The sequence below is a fragment of the Eptesicus fuscus genome, chromosome 2 (genome assembly GCF_027574615.1).
Source record: "Eptesicus fuscus isolate TK198812 chromosome 2, DD_ASM_mEF_20220401, whole genome shotgun sequence".
Classification (NCBI taxonomy): domain Eukaryota; kingdom Metazoa; phylum Chordata; class Mammalia; order Chiroptera; family Vespertilionidae; genus Eptesicus; species Eptesicus fuscus.
This window is the reverse complement of record NC_072474.1, coordinates 85,941,486-85,956,709: the sequence shown is the minus strand read 5'-3', so window position 1 is coordinate 85,956,709 and position 15,224 is coordinate 85,941,486. Positions and strand designations below refer to the sequence as shown.

The window sequence follows — 15,224 nt, the reverse complement described above, 5'->3', positions numbered from 1 at the left end:
AAGAAACATAACTTAAATGTCTCTGGCATATTGAATTATTTAACTACTCCTAGCGAACACTTATCCCCTCATTTTTAGAAAAGAACTCTGCTTTACTTCTTCCCCAAATTACTCATTAATTCTGTTTTTTAACCCTGTAACTGAGACCAGATGATCTTTAGACTGCCTCAAAAAGGTTAAATATAGCAGCTGTATGCTGAGAAGAGGTAGACCTTTCTTCTACTTAATTTGTAATTTTTACCTAAAAAGTGAAAAAAAAAAAAAAAGTCAATTTTTGTAAGGAGGTCCAAGTGGGGAAGAGGAGATCTCGCCCATTGCCAGCAAGGTCATTCATAACACTGCTATGTGGTGACACAGCCTCTCAGGTGCTGGCTCTCCACCTCAAACCCAACATTACACATTGTTACTTAATGTTTTCATCCAAGTTCAGTAATTCTTCTGTAGGTAAATTTATTTTTTTTATTTTTTAAGTTTCTTTATTGATTAAGGTATTACATGTGTCCTTATCCTCCCATGGACCCCCCACCACCCCACCCATGCCCTCACCCCTCTGTTGTCTGTGTCCATTGGTTAGGCTTATATGCATGCATACAAGTCCTTTGGTTGATCTCACCCCCATTCCCCCACCCTCCCCTACCTTCCCGCTGAGGTTTGACGGTCTGATCAATGTTTCTCTGTCTCTGATCTGTTTTTGTTCATCAGTTTATGTTGTTCATTATTTTCCATAAATGAGTGAGGTCATGTGATATTTGTCTTTCTCTGACAGGCTTATTTCACTTAGCATAATGCTCTCCAGTTCCATCCATGCTGTTGCAAATGGTAAGAATTCCTTCTTTTTTACCACAGCATAGTTTTCCATTGTGTAGATGTATCACAGTTTTTTAAGCCACTCATCTGCTGATGGGCCTTTAGGCTGTTTTCAAATTTTAGCTATGTTGAATTGTGCCGCTATGAATATAGGGGTGCATATATCCTTTCTGATTGGTGTTCCTAGTTTCTTGGGATATATTCCTAGAAGTGGGATCACTGGATCAAATGGGAGTTCCATTTTTAGTTTTTTGAGGAAACTCCATACTGTTCTTCACAATGGCTGCACCAGTGTGCATTCCCACCAGCAGTGCACGAGGGTTCCTTTTTCTCTGCATCCTCGGCAGCACTTGTCATTTGTTGATTTGTTGATGATAGCCATTCTGACAGGTGTGAGATGGTACCGCATTGTCCTTTTGATTTGCATCTCTCAGATAATTAGTGACTTTGAGCATGTTTTCATGTATCTCTTGACCTTCCTTCTGTCTTCTTTCAAAAAGTATCTATTTAGGTCCGTTGCCCATTTTTTTATTGGATCACTTATCTTCCTTTTATTAAGTTGTATAAGTTGCCTGGAGATGTTGGAGATTAAACCTTTATCAGTGATAACACTGGCAAATATGTTCTCCCAGGCAGTGGGCTTTCTTGTTGTTTTGTTGATGGTTTCTTTTGCTGTGCAAAAGCTTTTTATTTTAATGCAGTCCCATTTGTTTATTTTCTCTTTAGTTTCCATTGCCCTAGGAGCGGTATCGGTGAAGAAACTGCTTCAGCATGTGTCTGAGATTTTGCTGCCTGTGGATTCCTCTAGTATTTTTATGGTTTCCCTTCTTATGTTTAAGTCCTTTATCCGTTTTGAGTTTATTTTTTTGTGTGGTGTAAGTTGGTGGTCTAGTTTCAGTGTTTTGCATGTATCTGTCCAATTTTCTCAACACCATTTATTGAAGAGACTGTCTCGACTCCATTGTATGTTCATGCCTCCTTTGTCAAATATTAATTGAGAATAGTGGTTTGGGTCGATTTCTGGGTTCTCTATTCTATTCCATTAATCTATTTGTCTCTTCTTGTGCCAGTACCAGGCTGTTTTGAGAAGTGCCTTTATAATACAGCTTGATATCTGGTATTGAGATCCCACCTACTTTGTTCTTCTTTCTCAGGATTGCTGCAGCTATTAGGGGTCTTTTTATTCCAGATGAAATTTTGGAAAGTTCGTTCTAAGTCTGTGAAATATGCCATTGGTATTTTAATGGGGAGTGCATTGAATCTATAGATTGCTTTGGGTAGTATGGACATTAATTCTACTAGTCCATGGACACAGTATGTTCTTCCATCTGTTTACGTCTTCCTCTATCTCTTTTTTCAGTGTACTGTAGTTTTCTGCGTATAGGTCTTTTACCTCCTTAGTTAAGTTTATTCCTAGATATCTTAATTTTTTTTTGGTGCAGTGGTAAATGGGATTTCTTTTTTAGTCTCTCTTTCTGTAAGTTCACTATTGGTGTATAGAAATGCCATAGATTTCTTGGTGTTAATTTTGTATCGTGCTCCATTGCCAAATTCATTTAATAAGTCTAATAATTTTTTGATGGAGTCTTTAGGGTTTTCTATGTATAGTATCATGTCATCTGCGAATAAGGATAATTTTACTTCTTCTTTTCCAATTTGAATGCCATTTATTTCTTCTTCTTGTCTAATCATAATGGATAGTACTTCCAGTACTATGTCAAACAGGAGGGGTGAGAGTGGGCATCCCTGTCTTATTCCTGTGCTTAGGGGAAATGGTTTTAGTTTTTGCCCATTGAGTATGATGTTGGCTGTGGGTTTGTCATATATAGCTTTTATTATGTTGAGGTATGATACTTCTACTATTTCCGCCTTGCTGAAAGTTTTTATCAAGAAAGGGTGTTGGATTTTGTCAAATGCTTTTTCTGCATCAATTGATATGACTATGTGATTTTTATCTCTCAATTTCTTTATGTGATGTATCATGTTTATTGATTTGCAGATATTGTACCATCCTTGCATCCCCGGGATAAATCCTACTTGGTCATGGTGTATGATGTTTCTGATGTACTGCTGGATCCGATTTGCTAGAATTTTGTTGAGGATTTTGGCATGTATGTTCATGAAGGATATTGGCCTATAATTCTCTTTCATTGTGTTGTCTTTATCTGGTTTTGGTATTAGGGTGATGCTGGCTTCATAGAAGGAGCTTGGAAGTGTTCCTTCCTCTTGAATTTTTTGGAATAGTCTGAGGATGATAGGTTTTAGTTCTTCCTTGAATGTTCGGTAAAACTCCCCTGTGAAGCCGTCTGGCCCTGGGCTTTTCTTTGCTGGAAGCTTTTTGATGACTGCTTCAATTTCTTCCATAGTTATCAGCCTATTGAGATGTTTAGATTCTTCCTAATTGAGTTTTGGAAGGTTGTATTTTTCTAGGAATATGTCCATTTCCTCCAAGTTGTCTAGTTTGTTGGAATAGAGTTGTTTATAGTATTTTTTCATAATCCCTTGTATTTCTGTTAGGTCTGTTGTTATTTCACCTCTTTCATTTTTGATTTTGTTTATTTGGGTCCTCTCTCCTTCCTTCTTGGTGAGCCTGGCTAGAGGTTCATCAATCTTGTTTATCCTTTTAATGAACCGGCTCTTGGTTTCATTGATCTTTTGTATTGTTTTTTTTTTTTTATCTCTATGTCATTTATTTCTGCTCTGATCTTTATTATCTCCTTCCTTCTGCTCACTCTGGGCTTTTCTTATTGTTCTCTAATTCTTTTAAGTTGTAGAGTTAGATGGTTTACTACCATCTTTTCTTGTTTTTTGAGGTAGGCCTGTAGAGCTATAAACTTCCCTCTCAGGACTGTTTTCATTGTATTCCATAGATTTTGGATTATTGTGGGGGGTTTTATTGTCATTAGTTTCCAGGATGTTTTAAATATCTTCTTTGATCTCTTTGGTAACCCAATCATTGTTTAATACCATGCTATTCAGCTTCCAAGTGTTTGCATTTTTTGGATTGTTTTTATTGTAGTTTATTTCTAATATTATGCCATTGTGGTCTGAGAAGGTGCTTGATATGATTTCAATCTTCTTGAATTTGGGAAGACTTTGCTTGTGACCCAATATGTGGTCTATTTTTGAAAATGTCCAATGTGCACTTTAGAAGAACATAATATTCCGTGGCTTTGGGGTGAAATATTCTGAAGATGTCAATTAAGTCCATCTGATCTAGTGAGTCATTTAGGATTGCTATTTCTTTGCTGATTTTTTGTCTAGAGGATTTATCCAGTGATGTCAGTGATGTATTAAAGTCCCCTACTATGATTGTATTGTTGTCTATCTCTCCCTTGATATCTTCCAGTATTTTTTTTTTTATGTATTTGGGTGCTCCTGCATTGGGTGCATATATGTTTATCAGGGTTATATCCTCTTGTTGTATCGATCCCATTAGTATTATGAAGTGGCCTTCCTTATCTCGTTATGGCCTTCACTTTGAGGTCTATTTTGTCAGATATAAGTATTGCTACCCCAGCTTTTTTTTCATTCCCATTTGCCTGATATATATTTTTCCATCCCTTCACTTTCAGTCTGTGTGAGTCCCTTGTTCTGAGGTGGGTCTCTTGTAGACAGCATATATATGGGTCATGTTTTTTTATCCATTCAGCCACTCGATGTCTTTTGATTGGAGCATTTAGTCCATTTACGTTTAAAGTTATTATTGATAGGTACTTGTTTGTAGCCATTTTTATTTTTTGTGCCTGTGTTCCTTCTTACCCTTTTATTTCTTCTTTTTACACCAGTCCCTTTAGCATGTCTTGCATTGCTGGCTTGGTAGTGATAAACTCCCTTAGCTTTTTTTTGTCTGTGAAGCTCCTTATTTCCCCTTCAATTTTGAATGACAACCTTGCTGGATAGAGTATTCTTGGATCCACTTGATTTGCATCACTTTGTAAATTTCCTTCCATTATTTTCTGGCCTGGTGTATTTCTTTTAAGAAATCATTTGATAATCTAATGGGAGATCCCTTGTACATAACTTTCTGTCTCTCACTTGCAGCCTTTAACATTTTCTCTTTGTCCTGAACATTTGCCATCGTAATTATGATGTGTCTTGGTGTGGGTCTTTTTGGTTCATCTTGTTTGGGACTCTCTGTGCTTGTGTGACTTTTTTCTTCCCCACATCAGGGAAGTTTTCTGACATTATTTCTTCAAATAGCTTTTCTAACCCTTGTTCCTCTTCCTGTTGTTCTAGCACTCCTATTATTTTTATGTTGTTTAGTTTTATGTTGTCCCACAGCTCCCTTAGGCTCTCCGCCTGTCTTTTATTTTTTTTCTCCAATTGCTGTTAAGTTTGGGTGTGTTTTGCTTCCCTGTCTTCTAATTCGCTAATTTGGTCCTCCGCTTCTCCTAGTCTACTGTTGAAACTTTCCATGGTGTTTTTTATTGCACTATATCACTCTTTATTTCTTCTTGATTCTTACATAAGTTGTTGATTTTTTCATCCATCTGGTTTATGAACTGTATGACCCTTATTCTGAATTCTGTTTCTTACATATTGCATGCCTCTGTTTCACTTTGCTGCTTTTCTGGCGATTCCTCCTTTTCTTTCCTTAGGGGGTTTCTTTGTCTACCTATTTTTCATTTCACCAACCAATCTAGATGCCGAGTCATGCAGGGGCTGCTCCTTGGGTGGCAGTGGCTCCTCGGGCTGCGGTTGCTCCTCAGGTGGTTGCAGCAGTGGCTGCTCCTCAGTTAGCAGCGGCTCCTCTGGTGTGTGCTGTTCACAGCAGTGGTGGCTCCTCTAGCTGGTGCAGGGAGGCTGCTTGCACAGCTGCTGCTCCTCGGACGGGGGTGGGCTGATCACAAGGCTGCTGCTCCTCAGACAGGGGCGGCTGCTCACATGGCTGCTGCTCCTTGGATGGGGGCTGGCTGCGCGTAGCTGCTGCTCCTCAGACAGGGTGGGCTGCTCGTGAGGCTGCTGCTCCTTGAACAGGAGCAGGTTGCTCACAGGGCTGCTGCTGCTCGTACGGGGTTGGGCTGCTCACGCAGCTGCTGCTCCTCGGATGCGGGATGGGCTGCTTGCATGGCTGCTGCTCCTTGGATAGGAGTGAGCTGCATGTGCAGCTGCTGCTCCTTGGATGGGGTCGGGCCACTCACACAGCTGCTGCTCCTTGGACAGGGGCAGGCCACGTGAGGCTGCTGCTCTTCGGCCTGGGGCGGGCTGCTCGCGGGGCTGCTGCTCCTTGGACAGAAGCGGGCATGCTCATGTGTCTGCTGCTCGCGTGGTTGCAGTGCCCTGGGCTTTCTCCAGGGGTCCTCTGCCCTTCCTGGCTGCAAATTGTCTCACCAGCTGAGTCTACTTCGCCAATTTGGGGTGGATGTTAGTCGTTTCAGCTGCTCATTCTATCTGCTCCAGAACAAGGCTCGGGACACATCCTTCTATTCTGCCGCCATTTTGTCCTCCTCCCATAAGTAAATTTGAAACCAAAGTAGTACCTCTGATTCTGCTCTAAGAAAAATTACCTTTCTTTTCTCTAAAAATGTTATTGTCTCTTTAATAGTAATATTTAATTGATATTCAGAAACCAAGAAAAGAGTAGAAAATTTTATCATTATTTAGAGGTGATTTAAGAATTTTTTACTTTGAGGATCCAGTAGATGATTCAATATACACCAGTATCAGGTTACTTAACAGTGTGAACATTAACAAAAATTGGCTCATAGGTGTTTAGTTGAAACCACTGCTGCTTTTGTCTCTTATCTATAAGATCTACTCTGTTTATTCCATTGCTCTATAATCTAGGGAAAAATATTTTCCACCTCTAACATGAAAACTGGGCTTAAAATATTGTTTTTTATAAACCAGGGTCCCACAATTTATAAATTCATTGGTTTACTTATACATTCACTCAACTAAGTATGTGTCAGAGAGTTGGTATGGTAAAATAGCAATGTGCCTTAAAATTTTAAAAAATAACTTTTTAAAACCAAGCTCATAGATTCAAAGAACAGATTGGTGGCTGCTAGAGTGGGTGGGGAGTGGGGGAGAGAAATGGGTGAAATAAGTCAAAAAGTACAAACTTTGTTAAATAAGTCACAGGGATGTAATTTACAGCATGGTGACTATGTTAATAGTACTGTATTCTTGATTTGAAAGTTGCTAGAGAGTATATTAAAAGTTCTCAGTACAGCCCTAGCTGATTTGGCTCAGTAGATAGAGTGTCGGTCTGTGGACTGAAGGGTCCCAGGTTCAATTCTGGTCAAGGTCACATGCTCAGGTTGTGGGCTCGATCCCTGATCTTGCAAGAGGCAGATGATCAATGATATCTCACATCATTGATGTATGTTTCTCTCTCTCTCTGTCTCTGTCTCTCTCTTCCTGTCTCTCTCCCTTCCTCTCTGAAGTCAATAAAAATTTATTTAAAAAAAAAAGTTCTCAGTACAAGAAAAGAAATTTGTAACTATGTATGGTGATGAATGTTAATTACTAGTAGGCTTATTGTGGGGATTGTTTTGCAATGTATACAATAGCAAATCATTAAGTTGTATACCTGAAACTAATATAATCATTTATATTATACCTCGATTAAAAATAGCAAAAAACAAACAAACATGCCCTGACCAGTTGCTCAGTGGTTAGAGCATAGGCCCACAGATCAAAGGGTCTCAGGTTCAATTTGCAGTCAAGGAAATGTACCTCAGTTACAGGTTTCCCAGCACCAGTGGGGGTGCGTACAGGAGGCAAACAATAGATGTGTCTCTCTCATGTCAATGTTTCTCTCACTCTTCCTCCTCCCTTCCACTTTAGAAATCAATGTGGGGGAAGAGACAAAAAATTGTTTTTAAATAATGGCCTGTTTCAATCACTTAGGAAAAGTTTGGCTTAGGGCCAATTATTTAAGTCTCTTTCAACTTCCATAAAAACAATGAAGAATTAATGGGGGCAGAAATAGAATTTTGGGGACCCGCTATAATTGTAAGAAATAGTAATCAAGCTCTGTTAACTGTGATTGTTTTGTTCTGATTAAAGAGACACATTCTAACCTGGCTGGGAGTTGCACATGGAACCTGGGAGCTCACCTGGAAATGCAGCCCATCCTCCCCATCAGGGAGCTGCCTATAATCATGGGCAGATTAACAACCTTGTTGCAGAAACCAGAGTCCCCAGCCCTTTGAAGACACCCAGCCCTTTGCATATCACCAGCCCTTTGAGTATCTCCAGCCCTTTTCATTTCGCAAGCCCTAGGAAGACCTCCAGCCTTTGCATACCCACAGGCCTTTGCAAATTACCTGTTACCTGCCCATTGGCATAACCTTTTGCCTATTTCCCCATGTGATCTTTGTCCTTTTACCTAATATAAGCAGCTGGCTTATGGGGAGAGGCAGATATATTTTTATGGATGACCTGCTGCTCTCCCATACTGCTGGCAGTATTGGAATAAATGCTCATATATGATTCAACCCTGTCTCTGCTTAATTGGCTCAAGTAGTGACAGGCAGCACAGACCTACTGATAGTCTGGTTACAGAATAACATCTACCTGTAGAGCAGCTTTTTAGAATTAAGTAAAATAACGCATTTTGAAATATCTAGCATAAATGTCTGACAAAATTCAGGCACTCAGTGTTGCTGTCCTTCCCTCTCACTGACCTAGAAAATGAGGTGAATTTGAGGGAAAGTACATAGAAAATTCCTATTCTGTAGGAAGTTAATGAAAAATAAGTAACTTTAGTGCTAAAATGAAGTACATAATACTTTTCATCAATTTATATAATCATTTTTATACTTGGCCTCAAATCTAATAAGATTTATCCAATCATATATTCGTTCTTTTATTCCGTTTACTAGCACTTACTAAGAGATCCTGACACAGTTACTGCCTTCAAGGAATTTACAAACTAGTAGGGGAAATAGACATGTAACAAATAATTACAATGCAATGTTTTTGCATTTTGATAAAAGTTTTTAAGGAAAGAAGAGATGGCTCTTGGGGAAGGAAGACAATGTCATGGGGTAAAGCTTTGTACAGGTTCCAAAGCGACAACTTTCCTTCCTGGAGCATAGAATCCTACCTTAACCTAGCTTAAGAAGGAAGTAGTGTTTTTATTTAAATCTAATCTCTATTTATCTTTAATAGGAAAAATATTCACCTGATTGAAAAGATGATATATACAAACTGATTGATAGATCCTCCCTTCCCCCAACTGATGGACGGAGTATGATGTAAACTCCACCTGCAGCCTGAACATTCCTGAACACCTTATATGGACTGTACATTGAACCACCAATCAGCACTTGCCAAATACCCTAAGCCCCCGATTCCTAAGTCCCTAGGTCCCTAATCATGTACCTTACATGAAACCACCAATCAGCGTGTGTTGAGTGCCCTAAGCCCTGTCCCCTCATTTCCTCCCTTCAAAAGGCGTGTTCACCCCAGCACACCCTCTCTTTTTCCCTCTGGAAGGGAGCCGGCAGGGTCTTCTCCTCCAATAAAGCCTGTGTCCTGGTCCTCCGGCCCTCTGTTTCATCTTTCACTGATATATTTAGTAAGACATCTCCCATCTTCCTCCACCTTCATTCATTTTATTAGCTTCTCAGTGTGCCCCCAGCTACCCAGCAACGCTCTACAGAGGTGGCCAATGTCATCAGTTCCTTATATATTTTCCTGATATATTTAATGCAATGTGAATATATATTTCCCCTCTTTACAAACAGGTATACTACACCTTGCTTTTTTCCCCTTAAAATATGTCATCAAGCTCATTGCTTATCAGTACATAAACACCTTCCTCATTCTATTTTATTTTTTTTAAGATTCATAATGCCTTTACCTCATTCTATTTTAATAGCTGAATATTATTTCATCATATGAATGTACCCCAACTTAGTGAACTGATAGCCAGTAAAGTTATTTCCAGTCTTGCTATTACAAATACTGTAGTGATTAATAAATATAATATATCATTCCACATGTATGCAAAATACATCTATGAAATAAAATCCTAACGTTGTATTGCTGGGTCAATTTTGCTATATTTTGCTAACCCAGTGGTCGGCAAACTCATTAGTCAACAGAGCCAAATATCAACAGTACAACGATTGAAATTTCTTTTGAGAGTCGAAAACTGACTTCTGAGCATGGGCCACAAGGTTTCAATCACACTACGTGCGCGCCCGCACATGGTATTTTGTGGAAGAGCCACACTCAAGGGGCCAAAGAGCCGCATGTGGCTCGCAGCCGCAGTTTGCCAACCACTGTGCTAACCCAATGAGTGTCTCAAATATTCAATACTTAGAACCTATACGTCCCCAACCTAACCTCTCCTATTCTCTGGTTTGGCTGCACCCATTTGGGTGGGGGAGTGATCAGAGGCAGGGCTGGCTGGGGGGAAGGACTGTGGGCTGGTCAGGGTGTGGCGGGCTGATTGGGGGCAGGGGGAAGGGCCGCAGGGGAGTTGGTGGGCCAGCCCCACCCCCCTGATAGGGCTGGTTCCCTGGCCGCAGTGGGCATCATAGCGACTGGTCGTTACAGTCATTATGGTGGTCTAGTCGCTGGCTTTTTATATATATAGATTCTTTTATGTTCTTCATAGTACTTAGTCCAGAGTGAGGCTCAGCAAGTTCTTAGTAATTAACTTTTGAATGGCCCTCTGAACAGCTAAGTATATGTGCTGCTGAAGTGAGCACATGGCCCATTTTTTTTACTGTTGTATAAGCTTACAAAAAAAGACAGGCTACAGAACTTTCTGTTTTCTTCCCATAGTGGATTATACACATTCAGCATCCAATTTTATTAATCTACAAAAAAGTTGAAAACTTCAGGAGCTGAAAATTAATTCCAAATATGATAGGAAATTCCAAATGTATCCTTTAAGGTTGATATTTGAGAGCTTGTTTGGAGGTTCTAGCAGGGGAGCGCAGCTACTCGTATACCCTTGACCGAAGACCAGTCCTCTCCTCTGGGGGGAAGGTCGTCCCCTTCGACCGAGCACGCAGCTTCGGGAGGGACGCACATGGATCGGTGAGGGAGGAGGGGGACACCCGCCTAGCCAGCCAGATCAGCCGAATCAACCCTGGCGATCAATGGGGTGACAGATGTCGCAGCCAGATCGCCCTCATATCCTAAGGTTGATATTTGAATCTATGGTGCTGAAAGGTTTTGTTTTGTATAAAAACTAAAAACATGAAGATAGGGGAACAGATACTCAGACACTTCCCCCCTTCTGATGCTTTTCCTCATAGAATTGTTGATGAAGGACAAAGTAGAAAAGGTAACTATTATATCTTTTCATTGTCCTGTTTCTGAAGAAATGTTCTTTTATTTTTGAAACTCTGCATAACATAAAGTACACCATCTTTGTTCTCTAATTTCTCTAAGCATGTGAAAAAATATACACAGAAATAAAAACTTAATGCCCAGAGCATACTATTTACATATATACAATGGCACTGTTTCATAGCTATGTGGGCAGTTTTTTAATCATGTGGAAAAGTCAACTGAGAAAGAGAAATGAAAAAAGCCTAGACTCAATTCCATATGAAGCTGTTTATGAAATGGAGATGCATAAATTGGCTTTTAACTGATCCTGGGAACAAGTTTATATTACATCTAAATGACACCTCTAGAAAATTCCATACTTGTTGGCTTATTGTTGTTTACTGGATATGGTTATTCTGGTTAGAAGAAAAAAAAGTGGGTGTTTTTTTTTAAATGCTATCCACTATGAATTTTTCAACCAGACTAACTCTTCATTGTTTTTCTCTCTACAGAACATTCTAGGAAAGAAAGAAAAGGGAAGAGAGTAGGAGGACAGGGGGAAAAATCTACTTATCCTACTTGGATTGTGCAAGACAGCCTGGTGCAACCATATTCTGATTCTCTTCTTCATTCTGCAGTGCAGTGAGCTCTACCATGTTAACCATCACATCATTGGTGTGGCCAGGGAGCTGGGGAAGCACTGAAATGATCTTCTCTACCAAGTTGTCTCCATGATGTCCAACCGCTCCTGTTTAAGCAGACAGAAATTATGAACTCACAAAATGGGAGGAATAAGAAGCTGAATTAATGTTTTAATGATATGGTGGGCATCAATGAATACTGAATGGATAAATAATCAGCATATAGTCAGCCAGGTAAATGGTGTCAGAGGATGATACTATATTGAAATATGAGAGCCAAATTTTACTGATGAAGATCATAAGACCCAGAAGGGCTTGCAGACCTGACAAGAAATAGCAGATCTCTCCTCTGCTAGATCCATATCTTCATAATGGCAAGTGTTTATCTAATTCACCCTATATTCACCATATCTGGCAGGCAACTTGGCAGCTAGGTTCTCACTAAATATTTGCTAGATAAAGGAAAGAATAAATAAATGAATAGTAACAGTTTACAATGATAGAGGTATTTATAGAGTGCTTTCTGTGTACCAGGGACTGTTCTAGGTGCTTTACATTTATTAACTCTTCTAATAACAAATGACTAAATGAATCAAATTGAAATTCAAAACCAATGACACAGTTTAATACTTTTCCTATGAAACCAAGTTATCTTTCCAAAAGCCATTGTTGCTTGAAAGACCTCCCTCCAACAATGGGTGGGACTTGGAACATTTACTTGTTTTACCCACTTTAAGCCAATTAGCATTTGCTTCCTAATGTCTCTCTGTCCTCTATCTCTATCTTTATCTCTGTCTTTCTATTGTTTTTGCCATGTCATATTATTTGGGCAGAAAAACTACATAGAAAAGTCAAAACCAGGAATTCAAGAAATCATCTTCATTACCATCATCATCTTTATCACAATAGCTAACATTTATTGAGAGCTTAGGATGTATGAGGTATTAAGCTCCATACTACATCTATTATGTACATCTATTATCCACTTAATTCTTACAACTCTTAATAGGTAGGTGTTAATATGCTCATTTACAGAGTAGAAGACTCAGTTTAAATAACTTGCTCAAGCTTACACAACTTTTAATATATATTTTTTATTGATTTCAGAGAGGAAGGAAGAGGGAGATATAGAAACATCAATAATGAGGGAGAATCATTGATCAGCTGCCTCCTGCATGCCCCTGACTGGGGATCAGACCTGCAACCCAGGCATGTACCCTGACCATGGCTTGATTGGAATCGAACCGTGACCTCCTGGTTCATAGGTCGACACTCTACCACTGAGCCACGCCAGCCGGGCAAGCTTACATAACTTTTAAATTACCAAGCAAAAATTCAAATTCAGGAGGCAGAGAACTCCAAAAATTATACTCTTTTCTTAAAAAATAATAATCAGGCTTATAAAAGTGACTTAAGACAGAGCCAGCATGAGTGTTTCTAAAGTGTCTTTTGATGTTAAATAAGAGTTCTAAAAAAAGAGTTCGCACATCAGTAGAATATTAATTGATTAGGCCTGGAAAGGACCACATCTTATTCATGTTGTCTATGGTTTATGGTTGTTTCCCGATCTCTCAGATTACGAGCTCCTCGTTAAATACTTGCTGAATGAATGACAAGTCACTATAAGTGGTCCTGGGATCCAGAGGTGGGTGAAAAGTCTCTAAGTGAAATATATCTTTAAACTAAGCCTGGAATGGAGATACATTATTAATACTCACTTAAAGAAACCCAAAATTCAACAAATTCTCTAAGATAATTTCATATTTTTTTGTACACTTTCCTTCCACTAGGTCAGTGGTCGGCAAACTGCGGCTCAAGAGCCACATGCGGCTCTTTGGCTCCTTGAGTGTGGCTCTTCCACAAAATACCACGTGCGGGCACGCACGTACAGTGCGATTGAAACTTCGTGGCCCATGCGCAGAAGTCGGTTTTCAGCTCTCAAAAGAAATTTTAATCGTTGTACTGTTGATATTTGGCTCTTTTGACTAATGAGTTTGCCCACCACTGCACTAGGTCATCTGTTAACACCTCTACAACGAATTAGCACCCTCCTATGAAGAATTAATACTGGCATCTGTAGACAATGTCAGCATAATTACTTTTTTCCAATCTCTTGAGCTAGATACAGCTGTTGTTGTTTAACAAGGCAGTGCATGTTGAAGATGTATTTACCCATCACAGCATTTAACAAGTTCATTGCAATTGCTAATTTGCTTGTTGTATCTCCCTCTAGACCAGTCGTCGGCAAATTCATTAGTCAACAGAGCCAAATATCAACAGTACAACGATTGAAATTTCTTTTGAGAGCCAAATTTTTTAAACTTAAACTATATAGATAGGTACATTGTTATTAACTTAATTAGGGTACGTGGTATTTTGTGGAAGAGCCACACTCAAGGGGCCAAAGAGCCGCATGTGGCTCGCGAGCCGCGGTTTGCAGACCACTGCTCTAGACTATAAACTCTGTGAGATCAGAGACTGTGTCCATCTAGTTCATCTTTGTATCCTCAACTTGACAAACAGGAGGAGGTCAATAAAATACATGCTGAATCAGTGGAAGTCCCAGGACTTTGGAGAGCGCTTATGAAGACCTGCACAACAATCCCATTTACCTGTGAGATCCAGAGTTCTGTCCACAAAGACCACTGAGGCCCTGCCCGTAGAAGTCTTCCTCCTGTTCTTGGCAGGGGCATAATTGGCCAGATCTGCAGCTATGATCCGACTGAAGGGACCTACAGCAAAACATTCCTCCCGTACTCCTAAATGCTCACACAGAGAGCTGAGGCCTGACACCAAGCATCTGATCTGCAGTAGCAGCTCAGGGGGCAGGGCAGTGGCATCCACCTCACCCAGGCTCCCCAGCCTCCTCTTGTCTGGTCGGGCACTATTGAGAAGATGCACATCCTGGGGTAGCAGTGGAAAAAGGGGAGCAAAGGCTGGCGTCAAGGCAAGGTAGGGAGCAGCAGGGGCTAGCAGCAGCGGGATGTGCAGCACCTTGGCGGTGTAGTTCATGTTGCCCATCCACTCACACAGCTTCTCCTCCAGTTGCTCGAATACTGGCTGCTGCCCCTCCAGCTCGGCCGCCGCCGCCGCTGGCACGTGATTGGCCGTGAGGTGGACAGCGTGGTTCACGGCGGTGACCACCACACAGTACTGGAAGTGGCTGCGGCAGATGATGTTCCGTAGGGTCTCCACGGTTCGGCCTTTCAGTAGGCAGCTCAGCACAAACACCGCCTTGGGCTGGTGAGCTCCGCCACCAACTGCTTGGGGCTCGAACTCCCGCAGGTGACACGCAGGGCCCCCCACCGCCTCCAGGAGCCGGGTGGGTCCGCAACCCCAGTGCAGGCTCTCGGCGCAGGCGGCGTCCAGGTAGACCAGAGCCCGTTTCGCTTTGGCCAGCACCTGGTCCCAAGCCTGCTGGGTAAAGGACTGTACGCCCGGGGCGCTCATCGTTGGGGGTTCGCAGACTCAGGGACAAAAACTTTCCCTCAGAACTCACAGCTTCCGGGAATTGGGCTCTTTGGGACTTTG

At 40.9% G+C, this 15,224-nt stretch overlaps 1 protein-coding gene across 1 annotated transcript in view; it reads right to left on the bottom strand.

The window, feature by feature from the left end:
* Positions 1-15,224, bottom strand: part of SCFD2 (sec1 family domain containing 2) — a 326,381-nt gene extending 311,157 nt beyond the window's left edge. The window contains exons 1-2 of the mRNA XM_008140306.3: positions 14,306-15,224; positions 11,632-11,800 (exon numbers count right to left, since the gene is read on the bottom strand). Of these exons, the coding sequence (XP_008138528.2) occupies positions 11,632-11,800; positions 14,306-15,143 (1,007 nt within the window). The 5' untranslated portion in view covers positions 15,144-15,224. The remainder of the gene's footprint in view (positions 1-11,631; positions 11,801-14,305) is intronic.